The sequence below is a fragment of the Strix aluco genome, chromosome 6, assembly GCF_031877795.1.
Source record: "Strix aluco isolate bStrAlu1 chromosome 6, bStrAlu1.hap1, whole genome shotgun sequence".
Lineage (NCBI taxonomy): Eukaryota > Metazoa > Chordata > Aves > Strigiformes > Strigidae > Strix > Strix aluco.
In genome coordinates this window covers 1,230,959-1,254,834 of record NC_133936.1, presented here as the reverse complement: position 1 = coordinate 1,254,834, position 23,876 = coordinate 1,230,959, and the positions used below count along the sequence as shown (strand labels likewise).

At 42.6% G+C, this 23,876-nt stretch overlaps 1 protein-coding gene across 3 annotated transcripts in view; it reads left to right on the top strand.

Annotated features, from left to right (window-relative positions):
• The window catches only part of GPD2 (glycerol-3-phosphate dehydrogenase 2), a 62,440-nt gene that overhangs the window by 21,947 nt on the left and 16,617 nt on the right, over positions 1-23,876 (top strand). For all 3 annotated transcript variants that reach the window (XM_074828433.1, XM_074828432.1, XM_074828435.1), the window contains 5 exons: positions 2,566-2,690; positions 3,689-3,786; positions 4,505-4,668; positions 19,055-19,219; positions 20,522-20,666. In XM_074828433.1, the coding sequence (XP_074684534.1) occupies positions 2,566-2,690; positions 3,689-3,786; positions 4,505-4,668; positions 19,055-19,219; positions 20,522-20,666 (697 nt within the window). The remainder of the gene's footprint in view (positions 1-2,565; positions 2,691-3,688; positions 3,787-4,504; positions 4,669-19,054; positions 19,220-20,521; positions 20,667-23,876) is intronic.

Below are 23,876 nucleotides of genomic sequence, written 5' to 3'. Positions count from 1 at the left end.
CTTTGAAAGGGCCGAGCATGAATTCTAGATGAGGCATGGTGGGTCTCTAGCTCGTATTTCTTACAACTCGAGGTATCCGCAACCTCAGCCAAATGCGCTGGAGCTGCTCGGGACACGGCAGGTTTGGGGAGGTGTTTGGATTTCCAGTGAAAGGTACCAGCACCCTTCAGTCAGAGGGTACACACGGTACCTCTGTGCTCCAATCTCCCCTCTTTTGGGGGATGAGCTGCGTAACTGGTTTAAGAAGCTATGAGAAGCAGCAGAACTGATGTTAGCTTTACGCGTAGCCTTAACTTAGGGAAAACTCAAGGTTAAATGAGTTTAAGCTAATGCTTTTTACCTGGCTTCTGCAGGATGTTGCCCAGTAGATGTGCAGCTGTTGCCCAGTAGCTCGTGCAGGCCATCAGCCCTGTGAAAAGCTCTGTTCAGGGGCTGAAAAGGCAGGGCGCTAATGCCCAGGGTCTGCGTCACCCACCTCGCACAGTAACTTTGAAACTGGACAGCAGGTTCTAATCAAATATGACACTTTTCAAAGAGAATAAGTCATCTTACAAGTTTAATGACAGCAGATCTTCAGCTACAGAAAGGAGAATGCATGGGTACTGTTTCTGCGGGACAGGCTGTAGCATCAACTCTTGTTCTATTAAAATACTGTATTCCCTCAGAATATAATCTTTTTGTCCAAAAAGCTATGTAAAAGATTTGTGAGAAAAGCTTGTCTTGGAATGTTTTATTTTCAGTACCGTCAGCCAATGAGAGAGAGAACCAACCTTCCTTGGCTCCTGTGTGCATAGACCTTGTTTCTGGTTTTTGGACGTAAAATGGAAAAAAAAAAATTATAGTGTAAAACATAATAGATAGCCATAAAGTTCTTCAGGTTCTTTAACCTGTAGATATACCTCAGAAATAAGAGGCAAAACCTAACTCCAGGAGTGTTTTGTAGTTTGATTTGGAAAATACTTGTCCAGAAGGTATGATAATTTTGAAGTAGATAAAGCAGTAAGGTCTGCACCATTGAGAGAAACATACAAACTCAGATCTGGTTGTTATTTATTTTCATGTGTTGTATAACTTGGGATCTTTTCACTTCTCCCTCTGCTATATTGTGGTAGAAAATGCAGTTGTAAAGCATACAGAAATTATTATAGTTAATCTGTGTTTGTCCTTTTACTAGATATTCTGATTATATCAGTAGATTTCTGAAGTGTGAAATATTCCTAGGCATTTGGTTAATGAATTGTGTATTGTTGCTGTTCATTCATGGAACTTGCTCTTGTATTATATTTGCTTCGCTTAACAACAAATTCTGCTTTTCATGTCTTTGATGTATCTTCACCAAATTATTTCTGATTGTATCCATTAATCTTCAGTCACATTTGACAAAAATAAATTACTCTGATCTTTGGAAGCTACCAGTCATAATTAGATTATTTTTAAGGACATAAAAGTTTTGGGAGACCAGCAGATGTTCAGATGTATGTTCACCAGCCAGTAGCATGAAGCACCCCCAAAGAGGGCGAAGGCAAGACCCGAGGGATAACTTCTGGTGCAGGTGGTGCTCTCCTCCACGGGTGTGCGTCAGCGTGCTGTCAGTTTTGGTAGTGATGTTGCTGAATTTCATTCACGCTTTCCCTTGCCTGCCTAACTTTAAAATTCAGCCAGCAACGGAGGGGGCTGGGAGGCTAACTTCTGTAAGGCAGGTTGTCCTTCCACATAGATTTCAAGTGAAAGATTGCCACCTCCTTGCCATGTCAGCAGCACGGGGTATGTGGTTTCCCTCTGAAGCAGTGTGCCTTCGCCCATGGAGAGCTTTTTCCCATCCTCCAGGGTGACTGGGAACACAACTTATGCAAAAGATGTGCCAACCCCGTTCCGAGTGTTTGGTAGAATAAGCACTGTAAGGTTTGGCTATAAAGCCCTTTGTGTTCTGGATCTGGGTGACCGTCCGGGAGCCACGTGCTTCTCCCTCCTTGGGCTGTTCAAATGGTGCGGGGACACATGCGGGCACCTTCTCACGTCAACATTTTTCTGAAATACTTAGTAATGTCTCACAACTACTACTTTGTGTGTGTGTGATGTTCTCTGGTGAGCTCTGCCCCAGGGTGCCCGTGGCTGGCTCTGCCCTGGCTTTGGGCACCCTTTAAGCAGACGCAGATGCCAGCTGGCTGCCTCTGGTATGCTCTTCAGCCTGTCCGTGGGATAGGTTCAGAGCACTCTGCTGCAAAGGGTTAAAAAGTAGTCATGAAAATACTCTGTTCCTGCCGTGAATACGAACTATCATTTGCTTGAGGGAGCATGGCCCCTATAATGTACTGTAATGCCTTTCTATTGTGAAATATCCAGGTTTTAATGTGCTTCTGTTTAAGTTCTGTTTTGACTTTTCCCTTAGGAAGGAGGCTAAAATTTTTCATTACAATATAGACAGTGCACTACACTTTGAATACAAATTTATCCATGTACAGAGTAATTTTTCTTGTGATTGTCTCTACCCTAGAGAAGTGTCTTTAATGAATTACATACAAATTGTGTAATTTAAGAAGTTAATTTGGTTTTCTGGTAACACAGGACTAAAAACAGCCCTTCTAGAAAGAGATGATTTCTCATCAGGGACCAGCAGCAGGAGTACTAAATTGATCCATGGTGGAGTGAGATATCTTCAGAAGGCCATCATGAAGTTGGATTTTGAGCAGGTAATTGTTTATGCTGGTTGTTAAGCAAAAATTGCTAGTAGACACTTCCCCTATCCCAATTATATCCAAGTCTCCTTTTTATTTTTTCACTACTTGACAGTTGTATTCCACAGCCACTGCACACAGAAAGTGTCCTCTCCAGTGGAGCTTTCCAGACTAGCAAAATCACTTCTGCTGCCTTTTGCTAAATTCTTTTATGGGCAATCTAATGGCTATACCTTGTAGACTCTGTGTATTTTGGGGAAGGAAGGCAGAGGCAGGGCTGGCTTCAGAATAAAAAGAGCTTCCTGCCTGTTGTGATCAGAATTTGGGGGAGTGAGGGGTTGTCCTGTTTATTCTGGAATGGGGAAAGAAAAGATGGTAAATGAGTGATTATATATAAATGCTTTTATGTATTCTCGTGTTGGTGGAAGCATGATATTCTTGTTTTGAGAAATTGATTTGTCTGCTCATTGAAACTTCTCTAACTTTTAAAGTATGTTCTAATGGTTATAATGCCGCTACAGAAGCGGTGACTTCTCAGGGAAAAATATCTAAAACATGCAGTTATCCGGCTCTAGAGATTAACCTTTTTTGCCAAAGAACAACTTCATCTTGATTCATATGGATTGATTTGGAGAAGAACACTTCTGCGTTTGCAGCTCGGAGTCAGTGTGGGATTTAGTCGTGGGAATTGGCACAGAAGCTGTACCATGGGATGAGTTCTGACCCCCCTTGAGTGCCCATAGTTAGGAGTAACACGCCTTACTGTGGTTTAGGCTCAAATGAAAAAAATGTTCAACTGACCTGCCAAGACACCAGAATGAAACTAGTGAAACTTCATTTTCTTGGGAAACATTTTCCTTAACTTTTGAATTTTTCAGCAAATCTCTGCGTGTTTGAAAGAACAGTAAAAATTATGCAAAGTATTTGCTTTGATAAACTGTTTCTTATTAAACGTCTCACAGGGAGACAGAATTGAGTAGTGTGGGATTCACGTGCACGCTTCTATTTTTCAGTACAAGATGGTGAAAGAAGCGCTTGAGGAGCGTGCAAATCTGCTTGAAATTGCTCCTCACCTCTCAGCTCCTTTGCCGATAATGCTCCCTGTTTACAAGTAAGCTCTGCTAGAATACCTTCCTTCACCATTGCTTTTGACAAGCAGGCCATTTCCCCGGAGAAGTTTCCAGGTGCCTCCTTCCAAGCGTGTCTTTAAACCTGTCACGAGCGTTGTCCTCCAGGCGGTGAGATGTTGCCGTGATGTGGAAGCAGGGCGTTAGTGATTCTGGAGCTGTAAGAACAGTTACTCGCTCTAACAGGTTACTTAGAGCAGTGAGGTTTTGCTGAGTGATCTTAACGTACGGATTTATTCCTGGCTCAGTAGAAGGGGCTTGTAGCAACTGGAGCTCCTGTGATCAGCTGATCTGTTTGGCCCTGTTGGTGCAGGAGATGTTAGCCGAGATGGGCATTTGGGGAACCCTTCCAGTGCACACGCAGCCCCGTGCTTCCCTCAGCACGGAGCTTTAATATCTCACCTGACACTGAAGTACAAAAAGCCAGTTTGTGATCCTAATTCTAGAATAAATAAAGCCTCAAATCTGCTTGACTAACTGCAGTGAGTAATCGGTTGAAAACGGTAGTGAGCAATACGTAAGTTCTTGCGTGTTTACATTGTGGTACCATGAACTTGTATGACAGTACAAAGTAAAGGTGGTGTAACACAACATACTATGTTACTTCACAACTTCTATATTACAATAACAGTGTGCATGTGCTTTCAATCTATTTTTTTTTTCATTTCACTTCACGAGGATTTTTTTTTTTTTTTCCTGCAGATGGTGGCAGCTGCCGTACTACTGGTTTGGAATAAAACTGTACGACCTCGTGGCAGGAAGTCAGTGTCTGAAAAGTAGTTACGTCCTTAGCAAGTCACGGGCCTTGGAGCTCTTCCCAATGCTACGCAAAGACGAGCTTGTCGGAGCTATTGTCTACTATGATGGTACGTTGCCTTTCTGTGCTTCCGTTATTGGGTCGTGCTGTGTTTCAAGGGGGGAGGAACACGAGTGTGCAACTGTAGATCACGTACATTGACTTTCTAAAGGGAAGAACAACAACTTGAAGGCTTCAACTGGCCTCTTCAGCATTAATTTGGTAGATAAATTATGTCTTTCACAACAGTAACTTGATGTAGGAGAGGATATATTAGCTTTCTTGGCTGGTAGGTACAGTGATATGTGAATGCATTCTGGTGATTCCCTACAGCTTTCCAGCTGTGCATGATTTTGCTGTACATTTCTCGGACTGAACCCTTCTTCTGAGGCGTTGTAAGCCAAGAAAATGCGATCATTTGGGTAATGTTAAGTGGTTTGCTGTAGCACTTCCCTGTGCAAATAACTTCAGACTTATCTGGGTGATCTGGCTGCTGGTTGTGGTTCTCGCACTGGGTTGGATGAGGCCTAGATCAATTACTTTTTGTATCACCAGGAAAATAGGTTGCTCTGCCAAGACAGCATTCGTTGTAATTACAATGAAATACTAGAGACTGCTGGAAGACATGAATGGTTTCTGTTAAAATCCCTTTATTTAAAGGGTTATAAATTCATGAGAGGAAAAATGCCTCCAGCTCGAGTTATTTAATCTATTGTATCGGCTAGTTTTAGGTATGTTTGTGTATAACACAAGAATTCTGAGTGGGAGAAAATAAAGCTGCTTTCTGCAAGTGTTTTGATGTTCGTTCAAAATAGTACGATGATTTAACAGAACTCATTGCAGTCCTCTAGAAATAGCAATTTTTGTGTTCAGAAGCGTTCCTGTGTATGCACGTTTGGGAAGTGTCACTTTTGTTTGTAATGCAAGAACAGATAAGCCTTCTTACCTTGTTCTGTGAAATACCTCTGGTAATAAGTCCCTTGCCCAGCTGTACAGCAGCAGGTGCCACAGCGGAGCCGCCCAGCCAAGGAGTTGACTCTGGCCCTTCAGGCTCTGCAGAGGCCCAAGGCAGTCGGAAGCAAAATCGGTGAAGACTGGGTTGGCTTTACAGAAACTTTGCTTGTCTGGAATATTAGCGCTTGTGTTGATGTACAGGTGTCTTGAGCTTTATCCAACCTGCTGTAGCTCGGTCCTTTCAAATGTCACGCAAGTTACGTCCCCAAAGAGGATTGAAAAAATACCCAGCTTGTACAAATTCTAAATGCTGGGAAGTTCAGTGCTCAAGCCGGAGTACCAGGGCATGCTGCCGTAACTGCTTTCTTGGTGCACTTGCTTATCTTAGCATATCTAGAAGGTGGAATATCTCTTCTTTCCAGATAATATCTTATCTTTGACTTGTGCGCTGTTACATGATGTGTTTTTAATTAGATTGGTATGCCTCCTCCTCCTCCAGTCCTCTTCCGCTTCCCTTCCAAGACAGAAAGTTTGGTAAAACTTTGTTGGTAGTGGGGCCAGCCAGGTAATATCAAAATGTCAGATGTGTTCAGGATAGGGCAAAAAGCTGTAGAGTCCTTGCAGGCTTGGAGGGGCCCTCCAAAGAATAAATCGCTTAAATATTGATTTACTTCAGTAGTGCTACAGTTCTAGTTAGTTTTTACCTGAAGATGTAGTTTCTTTGGCAACCAGAAAGGTCTTCACACAGCATTGATTATAAAGGTAGTTCTTTTCCCTTTTTAGAACTGCATTTACACTATTCATCAGCTTATCAATAGGGACTTTTTGTACTGGGAAGAAGTAGGAGGGACTCTTGAAACACACTGGACTCTGATGGTATTTATGAGGCTTCTGGCAAAAGCATATGTTGATAATTGCGAGTTATCTCATACAGAGCCCAGCAGAATGGGAAAAAAAAAAGTTTTTATATATATGCAGGAATATATATGTGTAGGTTCTTATTTGGGAGTGGGGTGAGATTTAAAGGATGGACTTGATTTTTTACTTACCTCTGGAGACTGCATCTTCTCTATCTTATTTTTAAGGTTTAGAGGAAATAAGAGGTTATTTAGAAGTGAAATTTGTTATGGGATTATGTGGTATTTTTTGTATACTGTAACAAGAGCTGCTGTAAATAGCATACATGGAAGTAATGCAGATTCACTTTTACATTATCATAAGCTATCCCTTAGACTGTTTTAAGGGATCCCAGGAGCATGCAAGAGGAACTAAGTGGTTCTCTTAACTGTAATTACACTTCTCATAAGAGCACTGTAACTTGAAATCTATTTATAATCTATTGAAGTTTTTTCCGATTAAATAAATAGTTTGGATGTATCATAGCTATTTACTACTCCAACGTTCCGAAGATGTGCATTTACAAGATAGCCTTGAAATTAGTCTTCAAGTTTCTTGGACGAATAATTATTTTAGACAGTGTTGCATTAAATCTAAACATTAAGCACCAAGGTACCATGTGGTCTTTTAGTGGAAAACATCAGCGCAGCAGCACAGCACGGAGCTCTGAAGGGCCAGGAGGTGCCTCTGATGGTTTTGTTGCCTTCCCAAGTGATGGGAAACAAACCCACACTCTGCATATTGGGAACAAAGGAGTGTAATATAGGAAAAAAAGGGGGGGGGGGGGGGGGGGGAAGGAAATGCGCAAATTCTGAAAGAGCAGTTTAGAGGGGAAAGAAATTGCATAATCACTGTTTATTCATACAGGTTTCATAAAGTCAGGTAGCTGGCAGAGACTCCTGACACTACTTCTTCAGAGGAAGAGCTGCAGTGCTGGCAGGACTTGGAGTAATTCGGTGAAAGAGATCAAAAATAGACTTGAAGTTTTGCTGCTGGTGAAACTACTTGTTCATGCTAGTATAATCTGGCCTTTTTTTGCTTTCCTTATGAGACTATGCAGGATTTAAAGAAATTGTGTTTTACAGTGAAAAAATTAAAAAACTCTCAAAGCTCCACCAAACCTCAGTTTCCTAGAAGAATAAAGTGGTTCTGAAGGGCTAAAGTATCAAATTTGTGAGCTCATAATATACATTTGGGTGCTTTGAGGCTGCACCTAATCCAGAATAAAAATTTGCTGACCACGATGTTAAATCAATTCTTAACATGCCACATTTCAGAACTAAGTTTTGTCTGTAGTGACTCCTCTGTAGGTCAGCCTATGGCTGACGGGCTCGCATTGTGTGGTACACGTTAATTATTTTATCATGATCAGTTAACCTGTGTTCTGTCCACAGTAAATTTGTTTCAAGTGATAGTGTTTCATCAAGTGCACTTTAGATTTTGTAAATTATTATAGTTTAATTTTAATAATATACTTTCATGCCCTAAATCCGGAGGAATGGAGGACAAAAGGGAAAAGGAATTGAACTTAGAGCAGAGAAGGGGATGATAAGATTGAATTAAACCCCTTTGAGTTCTTTCAGAAGGATTAGTTGTAAAATAAAGCATTAAATAATGGCAAAAATATATATATATTTTTAAAAAAGCCTTAAAGTAGGTCATATCTTTATCTTCTCTGTCCATCCCTTCTCTGTCTTCCCTAAATAATGAATAAATAAAATGGCCTTTTAAGAATGGGATGTCTTAACTGGTTCTATATGTGCAGTTAAATGTAGTTTTATCTTGTTTTCTTGCTTTTCTCTATTCCTGTCTCTGTCATACTTGCTTTGTATCTGTAGTTGTTAATAGCACCTACTAGCAGCATCTCACTGTTTGGCATGTTGATCACCACCACCGAAGGGAAGAATTAAAAACCTTCATTATGTAGGTTTTTTTATTTGATAAAACCACCTGTCCAGTTATGACTTCTGGTGGCAATGTTCTTTTGCAGAGGAAGGATCAGGAACGCTCTTTGGTTTGTTTTGTAATTGTTGATCAAACTAGTGGCATGTCAGATAATCCATTATTCATGAATTCGTTGTGTTCTGAAATGTTGCTGTGGTCGTCTTAATTACATTTTTTAAATTGTTTATACAGGGGAAGGAAAAAAAAAAAGGTACATTATAAATGTTGGAAGTACCAGCAACAGCAAATCACAGACTTTACCAGAGGCTATTCTTGCTCTGTCGCAGCATCAGGAAACTAAAGCATATGTTGGATGTTAGCCTGGGTGTACACAATGTGTCCTATTTATTCAAGGTTTTCTTTGAAGCCACAACTTACAAGTTTGTTTCTTAGGGGTACATGTCAGACTTCATTTAGCATTTGTTGGTATTAGGATACTCCTGAACAGCAAAAAGGCAACATTTTGGGGGAAGAACGTGGCTGCTATCTGAGCAGTGATCTGTCAGTTCCACTTATGTAGCTCAAGGAAAACTGGAGAAGAGGCACTTCGGAGAAGCTGGGCTGAGATCTCGAGATCATAGGCAGCATTATTTTAAAGCACTATTAATGGAAGAATTAATCTCCATTTAAATTATATATAGTTCATTATGTTAAAAACTAGGAAAAACATTAAAGCAGAGATCCAACTGGCCAGAATATTTAAATTTAAAGTGTTTAGAAATTCCAAGCGGCGCAGTTCTTTTTAAGATGCATTATTTTTCTGTCTCTAGGTGCTTGCAGACTTTTTTGTTAACATATTTTTGCCTCACAAGATGAGCCTTTAGGTGTGTAAGGAAAATAGGTGTTTTGGAATCAGTCATGAATTTAAAATTTTAGGGCTTTGTGGACCCCGTTCTTTGAATTTACTGCTATTTTCTGAAAGCAGGAATTATCATACACTACTTCTGTGACTCTTTTGCCACATCAAGGTATTTGATTGTTTAATGTCTCGTTCTACAAATTTCCAGTGTACTTGCTGGGATGTAGGTAATTTTTAATTGTTCTTTATTTTTTGCATTCTCAGTATTTTGTATATATTCTCTCCTGAAATATTTTAATGTGGAGGTTATTTAAAGGTGGAAAAAGAAGCTTTGGCAGAGGATTTAGCTTTCCTTGTTTACAGCAAACCCCATGAGAAATCCTTCCCAGGCACACATGCACACACACAGACACACATACACACAAAAATCAATGCAAAAGAGTAGGGCATTCATTAAGCTGTCAAAAATGGAATAAATGCTTTTTTTTATTTAGGCTCTTGTAGCTATTTTTCCTAGTATTTGAGTGTGTCCTGAATTATGAAATGTTACAGCTTTATAATTCATATTTGACAAATTAATATTTTGAGAATGTTGAGCTGTAATAGGGGTATTACCCTATTACAGATGCAGACAACTGTTTGAGGGGTTTTTTCCTTCCCTGGATATAAAAACTCCTTGACAGTTTGTCACTAAAAAGACTTTCTATAGGTGAAATACACAGCTAACCATATTTCTTGGTATTTCAAGATTGAAGCTGGATGGAGAAGCCTTGCAGGCACACTAACTGTAGGTATAACCTGGAAAATACTCCGCATATTCTCCATATCCCGCTGCTTTCAGATACATTTTATCCCGTGTTCTCTGTAATAGAGTTGTGTGCGAAATCCTGCAGGAACCGGCAGCCTGCTCCGAGGGGGCTGGTGCAGGTGATCCTGGCTGCCTCTAGTGGAACGTGCGTAAAGCGGGACGCGGGGCTGGGGCTGAGCCTGTAGACCCGATCGTGTTTTTCCTTGCTGGCGTGAGTATAAACACCAGTGGGGAAGGTGGGGGAAGCGGGATCCATCACAGACGGTGCTGCCCAGTTCTCCCATGAAATCCGCTGGGTCTCTTTGCAGCTCGAGTCACGCCGCGTTTTATCCGTCAGAGCTTTTTTTTTTTTTTTTTTTAAAAATCATTTTCAAAAGGGATAAAATCAGTAGCCGAAAACGGCTCGCGTCTTTAACCCAGTTTTGCCTCTGTCAAAGGGTGCAGCCGCACGGGTGGCCCTGCAGCAGCGGCCGTCGGCTCCTGACAGAAGGGCCGGTGCGGCCGCGGCGCTCGTCTCCCTTTGGCTGGAGGCGTCCTTCCCAAAAGCGTGCCGAGGGTAACTGCATCTCCTGCTGTACCTGTAACAATTTAATTGTGTAAGTCAGCCCAGTCAAGCATCCCCAGCTCATGACTGGGAGACATGAAATTCATTGTCATTATTGTCCCTGTCATTTTGGATCATTATATCCTGCTGCAGAATTTTCCTCACTCCAGTGCTTTCTTACCTCCAGGAAGCAGGGATTATGGCTGAGGTTGGGGTGGGGGCAGGACTGTGAACTACATTTACCTCAGGGGAGCCACAGATTAAATTGGCTTTGCTCTCTGACTTGCTGGATTCATCTGTTTGTACGCTGTGGGTTTAAGGTTGGAAATGATGAATATTCTAGTGAATTCTGTGCCTCTCTCTTTTCTTTTTTTAATGCTTCTATAAGCAAAGGATGGTTTTTGTGTCCCTTAAGAAGTGAACGGGGAATAATTCTTCAGATCATGTTACCTAAAAGATTTAAGATTATTCCTGAGCAAAACGACATTATTTGCACATTGTGCCACAAACATCTGAGCGTTCCCCAGCGTGTCGTGGCTTTTAGGGGAAGACTCCATTGAAGCATGTAACTCAGCTGTAATTTATATGTGTGCATTTTATGTGAACTTAATAGTTGGTCATTAGTTAATACGCACACTGTTCCGTACGGTGGGTACGATTATATGTATGTTGAAGGAAAACGGATTATGGGATGCCTGTCCGTTTGGCTGCTCCTTGCCCTGCTCTGGCGGCTGTCCCTGTGTCGGCGGGCGCATGGGAGGGCTGCACGTTGCTCCTCTTCCTCACCACGCTCCTCCTGCCCCATGAGCAGAGTTCACCCTGCCCAGCACCTCCTGGCCCGTGTCTGTGTCCGTTCCTGCACTGGGTTTCTCTAGGTTCAGGGCAGAATTATCTCTTCAAATGCTGCCGCGTGACTTCTCGATGGGACGGGCTGGATCCCTCCACCAGCGGCAGCCCTGCCTGCTCCCCTGGCTACTGCCATGTGCAAAATTTGCCTCAAATGTAAGTTTTCCCCAAATTTCAGGTGTTGGGGCGAGCGTTGGGAGTACCGGCCAGCTTTCAGGCTGCGGGGGGTCACGGTAACCACTCCAACACGGGCCCGTTCCGCTGGCGCGGGGGCACGGCCGCAGCAGAGCTGCCATCACAGTTGTTCACGGTGACATTTTAGCGCAGTTTCCATAAACTGACAGTGACAATGTTTAGTTTCATTTTAACACTGTGCTTTTACTTACGCTGACATCGCAATATGATTGTGGTGACAAGTTGAAGGCTGATACAAAAGAAGTGGGAAACAACATAATTATAAAGCAGTAGCACAGAACAATAATTCCAAATTTTGTCTCTGGCTTGATGTGCCTGGATATCGTGGCTTATTTTTGTATTCCGATATCTTAGTTTCAGTCCGAGTTTTAGCTTCTGTACTGCAACTTGGCAGTAGACTTGGTTAGACAGACATTCTCAGGGTATGGTGATTTTTTTTTTTTTTTTTTTTTTTTGCAAAGCTTTTATGGTCTTCCTGTCTCTTGCTCATGTTATTCATTTGTTTATAACTCTGTGTAAGTTGGAATGTATCATACTTTCATTTCCCAGTCTTCATTATGGTCTTGCTTGTTTTTACCCATACGTGCAATTTGCTTGGTCACAGATTGCTCCATTCCTTAATCTTGCCTTATGAAAATAATCTTGAACTTCTTAACTTCCCTAAACTTGTCTTGTAAAACAGTGGTTCTGCTGCATCTTGGGTGGTCTGTGCAGCGCTCTCAAGCTGTGTGTTAGGGTTTGATAAATGTAGCTGTTCCTGGTAAATGGGTGTTAGTTCTTTCAGACCCTTGAGGAGCAGAATCTGAGGTGGGAGCCGATGGTTACCTCTTCACCTCCATTGCTCACAGCAACAGAGACGTTTGTCTCTTGTGGTCTAAGCTGATGCTGAATGGAGGAAGCAAGAAATTACTTAAAATGACCATTACTGGATTATTTAAACTTGATGTGTCAAATCTGAGTTTGAATCTGTTAGAATAAATTTACCTGCGACAAGGCCAAACTCAAGGCTTTCCTTTCCATTAAAGTTCCTACAGAGTGCGGGCTGGAAATACCTACATCTTAGGGCAGATCCTAAAGAACTAGAATACATGGGGGGGGGTGTGTGTGTGGTTTTTTTCCAGTGCAGAGTGCGTATTTAGATGTGTATCAATCATTCTTCCCACCTGGTTGGGCCGTATTTCAGCAGCACAGATAACGCAGTGGAAAGCAGAATTCAAAATTATACATGATTTGTATGGGAAGTATTAACAGTCTGGTGTGATATTGCTGTGTTGTTGTACGTGGGTGTGATGGGACTGATTTAACTGAGTCAGAACACACTTCCCTCTGCAGCAGTCCAAGAACAAATGCGTGCGTGCTACGTATCCTAGAAAGTCTGTTAGTTTTCAGCAAATTTTGACTTAAGTTTCATGTGATTCAGAGAGCAAGAAATAGTTCAGGTCTGAGGGCATTTTTAATGATTTGTGACTCACGAGTCAAATTTGATGTTTACCTCTGAACTCACTCTACTTCTGTTTGGGGAAGAGAACTTGCTGAGCTCTTTCTCGGAGAAGTCTGGAACAATTTTGAGTCACTCCAGCTGATTCATAATGCCTAAAACTTGGTTATAACTGATTTCCATATGTACAGCAGATGTTGGGTTCCTGTTTTAATGCTTGTAATAAAACTGTTCATGCAATTAAGCACTTACTTAAAAATTAGAGGATGTGGACAGTCCTGGTAACTTAGTTATGTATAGGGATGTATAATTATCGCTCATCAGCCTTAAATTTGGTAAGGTTTGTATATAGACAAGAAAACTTTCACGCAGATGAAATTATTTGATCTCATGCATTGCTTTTCTTTAGTACGTGCATGCAATTACCTAGTGTAAGGCTGTTGTAAGAATATAACATATAGGTACAGAAATAGACTTTAAAAATAGCTTTTAGAATCTCCGTGGTTTGGGGGACAATGGGTGTCATCACTGTGGTGATCCAGTGGTATCCCTGACGTGATGCTGGGTGCTGGGTTTCTGGCTGTGTTCCACATCCAAGGGACTGCCTCGTGAGTTGCAGTGAAGAATTCTAGTTCAGTAAGTGGGGCTCACTGGTGTCGGTGAAGGAGTAGCCTACAAGCAAGAGATGAATTTGCAAGTATTTAGTTTGCCTTTATCCCCTCAGCTTTTTAAAAGAAAACAAAAACCCCCACCTACTTATTTGTAAAATTGTGACCATACTGTGGGCCTAGTTGCCTCGTTCAAATATTTCTTTTAATGTATTTTTCCTCTCAAAACAAGCCTGGTAGGTGGTTCTATGGAAAGATTTGCCCTCTTGAGAAAGTTCATTCAGACTGTCATCCAGCTTCTTGCATGGCTAATTTCCAACTCTCCATTAAACTTGACCTCCACAGCAATAACTAGATATGCCTAATCAGAAAAGACTGTAATTTGAGAAGAGGTGAGAAGGCTTTCGTGTCTGTTGCAGGGACCAACCTGTTCTTTAAAGCGGGAAGTTTGCAGAACCACATATTCCAGCTCTGCCGTTGCAGTACGAGCCAGAGTGTATTTGGGGCGATTGCTGCCGTGCTTGCGTGCATTGTTACATGACTAATTGCCATGCCGCAGGTATACTCGGTAACGAAGTGTTAGTTCGTAGCATAAAAAGGTTAACATGAACAAAAGTTACCCTCTTAGGATTAAAAGAGCTTCCAGCTTCTTAAAAAATAATAAAAAAAAAGAAGCTGCCACTGGGTACTGTGTGCTGTTTGTCTTCAGCTGAATAGAGCTGCAGAGGAGGAAGCAGGAACTGGTGTAAAAGTAATAGGTGTCAGAGTGTGACACAGGACAGAATATACCAGAACTAGCAGAGGGCCTTATTAACACTGGGGTTTTCACACAACTCTACTGAATCAGTCACAAACAAATTTCTACAGTCTGTGGGCTTTGTTACCACTACTGGCTGTGTTTCAGCATAGATAAAAATAAAATTGAATGTACACTATGTGCACTCTGTGGGAGGATGCTTTTAGTGCCAACGGAAGCATTGTCTGTTCGTCTTTGAAGAACTACAACATTTGCTACTAAGGAATGAAAATAGAATTTTCCTAAATTACACAAAAGAAGAAATTATAAACCAAATGGCATCACTGTTGGTCTTAACATGATGTAGGACACACTTACACAAAATGTCTTCACGCACTAAATGTCTTCAGCAGTATGCCTTCCAAGAATAAGGGCTTTTAAAGAGGAATCAGTGTTAATTTCATGAAAGCACTTAGGCTGGTGTTTTGTTAAAAGCTAGGTTGACTACCCATAATACAAATTAAAGTACCACTCTGTCAGTACTGTATTACAAACAGATGACAGTAGTGAATAATGAGAGGGATGATTTTTTCAGTTTCTCCTGCAAGAAATAACTTAAAGGATTTAAACATCCTTGTGTTTTCGAGAGAGATGACGGGAGGAGTTGCAAAGCAAGCTCAGCGTGTTCCATCAGTGGGCTCCTGGACGCTTCTACCCGAGCCACTGAGGCATGGCTGCGTGCGCCCTGCCGCTGGGCTGCACCCGGCTGGCAACTGGCACACACGCCCCAAACCAGTGCCCGCCAGCGGCGGGGCTGAGCCAGCACGGACCCCACCAGGGCAGGGCCTTTGGGAACATCTGCTGCTGGCGAATGTCATCATTATCGTTCCACTGTATTGCCTACAGGTTAGTTACAAGGTCTTCAGGAGCAGACTCGCTCACAGGAAAGGATGCCAGGTTAATTGGGTTTAGCCATTCTGTTGTCATAGAATAACTTTTTGGCTTACAACATTGGGAAGAAAACCCCGTGGTATCCTAGAGGGGTGACCTCTGGTAGCAAGGGGGAGTAATTGTTTTCTTTGTTGTGCTTTGGAGGACAGTGGGTGCAGAGCTATCTTAAGCAGGTAGTCCAGGCCCGCCCAGAGAAGCTGCTGGTTACCTTGCCATTTGTCACACAGCCGTGCCTTGGGTGTGCTGGGCATCTTCTGAACGTGGCACTAGTGCTCATGTCAAGAAAGCTTTACACGTCTCTGGAGGAAGTTCACAGAACCGCAGAATCCAGCTGGGAAGGGACGTCAAGGATCAGCTGGTCCAGCCTTGCTTGGCAATAGCCCGGTCTAGCCAAGCTGGCCCAGCCCCGTGTCCAGCTGAATCTTGAAAGGGTCCAGTGTTGGGGAATCCACCACTTCCCTGGGGGGATTATTCCAGTGGCTGATTGTTCACAGTGTCAAAAATTTTCCTCTTGTGCCCAACTAGAATCTCCCCAGGAGTAACTTGTACCCATTGCCTCTTGTCTTCTCCACGGGGCTCCTTGAACAAAGGGAGTCTCCAGGTGTGGAGGTGCTTTTATCTTGGGTTTGGAGGATCTCTGAATCTTACCTGCGGAGAAGGGCATTTAACTGAAAAGTCAAAAAGGTCAAGATACAGAATCTTTGCTTTGCTTCATCCTTTTGTTTCTCTCTAGAGGTAAGGATTGTACCAGGACATATACCAATCTCTTTGGAATAAACAGTCCCGATTTCAAACTAGCACACGTGTAAATAGCTAGTTTGACTTTAATCAGCAGAAAATATGCTTTGTCAGCTGTGAATGGAGCTGTACCTGCTCTGAACTGATCTGGCTACATTACCTTTATAATGGGGGGTGTGCATGAAAGCAGCCACTTCCTCAGACATCAAGAGGAAAAGGTAATTGCATATAAAGTGCAGGATTTTAATGTAATTGTCTGGGGGAAAATGTGCACATGTGAGTTGGAGGGCTTAAAAAAAAAAAAAAAAAAAAGCTGTTCCTGAGTATAAAAACTATTGTACTGTGACCCCATCTCTACCAAACTGTTGCAGTATTATTCTCCACAGATGATAAATTTCTGAGCCGGTAAGTCACTCTTCATTTCTTTCAAATCTAGACCTCTACAGATCTCTGCTGTTTATACTATGAAATACTCCAGGACTCCACACTGTAGATCACATCAGTCTGAAGCCAGTGGGTTTTTCTAGATGTGTAGTTAATCAGGAAGGGGTTATTTCCCAGTCCTCTGCCTGCAAATGCATTACATAGGCACTCAGAGTTCCTTTTGGACAGCTGAGAATTAAGTAATAACAAGAGGTTTCTCGCATCAGAATAACGATGAGGGGAAAATGGATGAGTTTCAGAGAAAGCCTGAAAATGTTGTCTTGGACACAGCGGTCCAAACCCTGACGTGCACCGAGCGTATCCTTAGCTCACTCGGACATTAAGAGCATGAGGAGTTTCAACAAAATGCTGAGCAGCTCTTGGATTTGGGGCTTAGTAAACAATTGTTCCTTTGATGTTTGTTCTTTTTAGAAATTACACCTGTTTCCACATTATTTATTCTGCTGATTGGCTTCTCTGGATTGCTTTCGGTCTGGACAAATAAGTCACAAAAGTGGGAAGAGGCAAGCTCTCAAAATTTAAACAGTAAGACTTCCCACAGACCAAAGCTAATATTGGCTAACGCTGTAAACTGTGCTGCTTTTGTGTGATGAATCCCCGCGCCGCCTGTGCCGGCGGAGACCCGTTTGTACCAGGCACCACCTTGGGCACTGATGGCAAGAACATATTGATCAAAAGGATCAAGTTGAACAAATCGATCAAGAGGATCAAAAAGTAACTAAGGAAGCCCTCTGGGCCCCGGGGTCCTTCTACAATAAATAAATCCCACCGCATGGAAACAGGTGCTTCAGGGTCTTGTTCGGGCACAAATGGCACTTGTTTGGGGTCTGGTTTGTGCTGGGCTTCTTGTCCTGTAAAGTCAAGACTTGCAGCAGCCTGCGGGTCCCCCACAGTCCCCCAGATCAAGGACCACACTAAAGAGGGATGTCTCCAGAGCACGGCGCTTGGGGAAGCCTTCGCCTTTGGGCCCGAGGAGCCTTTCCTGGATTTCTCCGGAATACGTGCTGTATTCTGCTTTGTGTAGGAGCAGCTCCTGTAGCGCAGCTTGTCGCTGTCCTTTGTCTTTTTGCTGTCTAGTGATCCCTCTGTGAGGAGATGTACGTTCTCTCAACCCTGCATTAAAATGTTAAGGTTTGAGGTAAACCTCGTAAGGTCATTTTATCCATTCCCTGACACTACTGCAGCATAAATGTTGATGCATTTATTTAATGATTTGCCTGCCACTTCTGACAGATGGTTGTTTAGTCTTATGCATCTTGTGTGATGGAGCATCCCCAACTTTTCTTGACATCTTGCTCAGTTGTTTTGCTGTTCTTTTTTGCAGTTTATTCTGGGCATTGTTTGCTTGGTTGAATTGGAGTTACTGTTTGTTTCTTCATCGGTGCTTTATCATGTTACTGTTTCTGTACGCTTCGCATAACTTTTCTTCTTGGAGTTGAAGACTGATTGCACTGTATCGTCTCGGCTGTGTTAGAATGAGAAGTTTGGGGAGGGGAGGTGGCGCCTTCGAGGCCATTGATCCCATCTTTATAACTTTGCCCTTTTAGCTAGGAACAGATTATTTGTGCAGTGGTTCGAGATTGCACGGGCAGAATCAGAAGGACCAAACTTTACATAAACCATTTATACTAAATGTTGGGAATGCTGGCAACATAAATCAACTACAATATCTATTACAAATTTATCACTTTATCAGTATTATCTTTGATAGAAGTGGTCCAAGCACGTGGGGAAGTGAATCGTACCTCAGGAAGTTTAGCCCTCTCGTAAATTAATTATTCAGGACACACAGAGCCTGGTCCCTTCAATGTATAGTAATTCTTTCTAGCCAGCATCCAGGACTTTAACTTCGGTGGCAATAATAAATAGGAAAAGTCTCAGGTGAAGCCAGTATTTCAAAGTAATTAATCATCTTCCCCTCATGGTCCTTCCACCTCTCTCTTGGTTTTCTTTAACGAGGGAATTTCAGTAATAAATCTTTAATGATATATGTTAAGAATCCTTCATTAATTCTTGTCTACTTATTTCTCTTTTTTTGGATGCTTTTATGTTGTGTGTTGGGAAGTTAAGATGCATATACGAGAAAAAACAGTTACAGAAAGCTGATAATTTGGCACAGTCTCTGAAAGGTTGTTTCTTGGATGTTGAGTGTTGCATGGTACATTTGCTAATGGGAATTGTTGATTAATACCGGTTGGACTGTCAAACCAGTACTTAGATACAGTTGCAGAATTACAGCATGGTTGCGCAGGGAAAGGTAAAGAAAAAAGTGATTTGTCCTTTATTAAACTGGAGGGGAGCACCTACTAATTCTCAGTTTTGTGGTGTGTGGAGGCTGTGGGTGCTGCGTGGCCTCAGAGGGTCCCGAGGCCCGCGCAGGCAGGAACGGCGCAGGGGATGTATCTTTAAATCATCCTGGCTAGACGTGAGCAGCCATCACGCCTATGCAATGTGACAGGGACAGATGTGACAGATGGGTTCTGACACCCTTCCATACCATGAGCCTGTGGCTGGAGGTGACTGGTGTCCTTCCCCGGTCCCGTCCCCGCTGCAGGACAGCACAACGATGCGCGGATGAACCTCGCCATCGCCCTCACCGCTGCCAGGTACGGCGCTGCCACCGCCAATTACACTGAAGTGCTGCGCTTGCTCAAGACGACGGAGGCGGCCAGCGGGAAGGAGCGCGTGTGCGGGGTGCGCTGCAGGGACGTCCTCACAGGTACGTGCCTCGCCGGGGCGCGGGGACACGCGGGCAGCTGCCTTCGATGGGCGGGCAGCAGGGCAGCACCCTGCTCGGTGGGCGGATGCGACAGTGTGCCACAGTTGAACAGAAGGCACAGCCCTCTAGGAGAGAGGAGCCTCATCGTTATCAGAAATAGTGTTACCAGCAATAGCATGGCCAGCAGGGACAGGGAAGGGATCTTACCCCTGTACTCGGCACTGGTGAGGCCACACCTCGATGACTGGGTTCAGTTTTGGGCCCCTCACTACAAAAAGGCCATTGAATGACTTGAGCGTGTCCAGAGAAGGGCAACGGAGCTGGTGCAGGGTCTGGAGCACAGGTCTGATGGGGAGCGGCTGAGGGAACTGGGGGGGTTTAGTCTGGAGAAGAGGAGGCTGAGGGGAGACCTCATGGCCCTCTACAACTCCCTGACAGGAGGGTGCAGAGAGGGGGGATGAGTCTCTTGAGCCAAGGAACAAGTGCCAGGACAAGAGGGAATGGCCTCAAGCTGCGCCAGGGCAGGGTCAGACTGGCTCTTAGGAAGTATTTCTTTGCAGAAGGGGTTGTTGGGCGTTGGAATGGGCTGCCCAGGGCAGGGGGGGAGTCCCCATCCCTGGAGGGGTTGAAGAGTCGGGTTGACCCAGCGCTGAGGGATCTGGTGGAGTTGGGAACGGTCAGTGTGAGGTTCATGGTTGGACTGGAGGATCTTCAAGGTCTTTTCCAACCTCAATGATTCTATGGTTCTGTTTAAAAAACCACAGAAATAATGAAAAGGCCGGAGGAGCGGGGAATGCTGCTGTTGGTAAATATCAATGAACCGACAAAGGAGCCATCTTCCCAGAGTGCAGCGGCATGCCATTAGTGTCAATCTTCTTTAGCTTCTGTCAGATTTTTCACTCAAATCCTAGTGTTTTGGCAGGGTACACTAAGCTTTACATCCAAACCCTTCTGTCAAGCAAAGATGATATTGTAAAATGCTAAGTGCTGTACAGTAATAATCCCATTTATCAAGTCTACGGCTTGAGACTGAAATCTCTCTTGTTTGAGAGGCAGATTTCAGCTGAACTTCTACGCAGTCTGCCTTTACAGATAAGATGGAATTTCACTGTAAAGCATTTTCTTTCAAGTCTGGTGTTATGTGAAAACTCTGTTAATTTTTAAAAACTGTTCCAGCTGTTCTGTTCGGACAAGCACAGTGTACTTTACAGTAGGTTAAGTTCATAGATAGATTAATAATAGAGAGTGTCAGTGAGCAGGAAAACAAATGGTGTATGTGATTGATACTGTTTTCTTTCACAGGGCAGGAATTTGATGTCAAAGCCAAATGTGTTATCAATGCTACGGGACCTTTCACAGACTCTGTGCGCAAAATGGATGATCAGGAAGTACCAAACATCTGTCAGCCAAGTGCAGGCGTGCATATTGTGATGCCTGGTTATTACAGGTAACAATAGTCAAAGCCTAAACCATTCGTAACAATCTCTGCTGGTGTCTGTAATAAATAAGCTTCCAGAGACGCATTTGTGTGGTTTTCAGGAGTTTTGAATGCACGATTTTTTTTTTTTTTTTAAAGAGCATTCTGGCTCTGTGCCAATTAGAAGAACAACTTCATATATTCAGGAGAGGCTAAAGTTTCATAGTTCTCAGTTAAAACTCACCAAGGCAGAACTGCTGCTGAAGCAGGAGGACATTTAGGCAGAGCATCTACAACAGACTTGTGAAAGGCACTGGCTGTAATACTGAGTTTGAGCCAAGTGTACTGACTGCTTGTTCACCCCCCTCATGAAAACAAGAAGCACATAAAACCTTCCAGAGAGGTTGCCACCTTCATACAGACACTCTTGTCCCGTTAAATACTCTGTGCACTGTACTCTGCCACGCTCTGTCTCCGCTCATAGTAAATATGAGTGCAGCATGTGGGCAGTGTAGTGAGTAGTTGAAAATAACACGATTAAAGTGTGACGCTGCTGTGGACACGAGCCCCCCCCGCCGTGGCTGCGTTGGTGGAGAGGACTTGCCTCCCTCTGCTGACCTGGTCACCAAAGAGTTCCCGCGGTGCTCTGCGGGCGCACTCGCTGCAGCCTCCTGCTTCCTTCCTTATTTGCTGCTGCAAAACCAAATCCCCTTCTCCCAAGTAAGCCTTGTCAGTGGAAACTCAAATATTACCTTTGGTTTCTGAAGTCATTAGCATCCTAATGGAAATTCACATTTATAGACTTATCCCAATTCTGTTGATACAGTGCACTTACAATAACGCCTTCCATATCATCGCTGCGCTCCTCTGTGAATATAAATTCAGCCTTCTAGTGCACAATGTGTTTTTGCCAGAGCTGTCCCAATAGGACATGGCCGGAGACTGTAAAATCGAGGCATTTTTGGCCTAGCATAAAATCGCTCTTGCATTCTGTTCTTTTTTTTTGGTGTCTTTCCACATGAAAAATGGGAAAATGACCTGATAGCTGCTTTAAAGCACTAGCAGCTTGGAGAAATGGGTTGTAATGCTGGTTTCCTCACACACTACGAGAAGGACTGGTGTGATTGACTTTGTCCCTACAGCAAAAACATGTAAAGTTTTAAAACTTTGACTCGCTTTGTGAATTCAAAGTAGAAGACGGCTTGATACGTGTGAGGGCTCTAATTTATTTATTCTGTAATAACCTAATAATTTTAATTGGAAATGGAGAGAATTCTTGTTCTCCTTGTTCCCCTGTGTATGTCAGCATGTGGGCATTACTTTTCTTGTAAAATAGTATCTACCCACATACTGCCTCCACAGTACAGCTGATTAGATAAAACTGTACTGAATTTCCTTGAAGTGGGATAGCTTAAACCAAGGAACTGTCTGCTAAATAGAAAATACTCATGGTATTTAATCTTAGTTGTATCAGACCTTCTCCTGGTGCCAAGGAATACTCATCAGCAAATGAATATTGTCATTTCACTGCGTCCATTTGCCTTGTGCTAAATGTTTTACAGAATTTTTGGCCCATACTCACACAAATTAAAATTTTTTAACAGGTAGAGGTTTTTAGATATAAGCATAGTTAAGATTTTGTAAAACCAATGTTAACCTAATGCATTCATTTCCCGTGGGTTTCTTACTCATTTGTGTTCTTCATTAATAGTCCCAGTATTCCTCCTCTCATTAATTCTATTTTTAGTATACACATATCTATTCCAGTAGCTGCAGTAAGTCTCTTTCGCTCCCTATTGTTTAACTATATTAATCTGCTAAAATGAGAGAGGGTTTTGCCTACCTTTGCTCGGATAGGTTTCCTGCCTGAAATGTGGCTATGAAGGCAAGTTTTTTTTTCCCCTCCCTTCTGACAAATTTCAGATGTTTTCAGTCTTTCTTGAGTTTTCCTATCAGCTCTGCATTCCAGATTCCAGGTAAACTGCTCTGTTAAACCTTAGTTCTACTCCATGGGAAGTCACCTGTTTGTTCTTTAACTGCATTTGCAGTGCTTTGGTCAAATGCTGCTTCAACTCAAGATCCTCCACGTGTCTGTTCTGCTCTGTAAAATGCTGTGTTTAACGTCTATGGATGAATGACTTACGGACTTCAAGCTCGAGAGTTCTGGTCTGTCCTTCAGTTAAATCATCTTGTCTAGTTCAGTAGTCTGTAGCTTCTTACATTCCATGAGAGCTTTAGTCATCTGTTTTCAGGATTCTTTCCTGATTTGTCATCCATTCGACACCTATTGTCCAATTTAACTGCACTGCTTTTTGGAAAAGGAAGCTTTTCAGAAAATAAATGTTTTAAGTCAACTCTTAAATATCATCCCAGTGCCTTACCATTAGGCCAGGTATCTGGATGTTTGCTTTGCTGACAGAGTCACTGCAGATCCATCTGTATTACGCTCCAAGACCATTTGCCACTGTGTTTCTGTGTAAAGGCATCACTTTGTACTTCGTAGTAGAGTTTGCAATCCTGTACTCACACATTTTAGTAGTCTTTAAAGATTACTAGAAATCTTACAATGGCTGATAGTGCTATAGCTCATACCACATTCTGGCATCCATTCTGTAATCCTAAGAACTTGTGTCTTATAAAAACGTGTTGTTTCAGAAGTGTTCCCGGTGTGCAGCAGCACGACTGCAGGGGCATTCCAGAACAGCCAGTCTTGGGGTCTTAGGATGCTTCTTTCTGATGGGAAACACCTTATTTTACATTTGTTTTAGTGGCTCTTCAGTTACTTAGGTAAGATGGAACAAACAGAGCAATAGGAGATGGAGAGAGAGCTTCCCAGGATAGCTGGTAGTCATTAATGCAGTAAATTAATTGGCATATGGAAAACTGTTTGCTCCTTTCTCATTGTTTGCTGTGTAATGTAACTGAGAACACTTTAGTTCATAGGTGGCGTGGTGAAACTTAGTTTTAAGTCTTTACTTGTTCCTCTTCCTTATTTTTAACAGTTTTTATGAAATCACATTTTAAAAAAAATTGCACTTTTGAGAAAATGTCTAAACTTTTCTGAATATTCTGATACTGTATATTAAACCTCTAGTTTCCTCTGTCTCTAAATCAATAGCTTTTTCATTTTAAAAAGTAATCATTTGTCTGACGTGATTTACCTTTCACAAATCTGTGTTGACTTCCCCTATTAAATTGTACTTCTCCAACTGTATGCTTAAGCTGTCTATAAATATCATC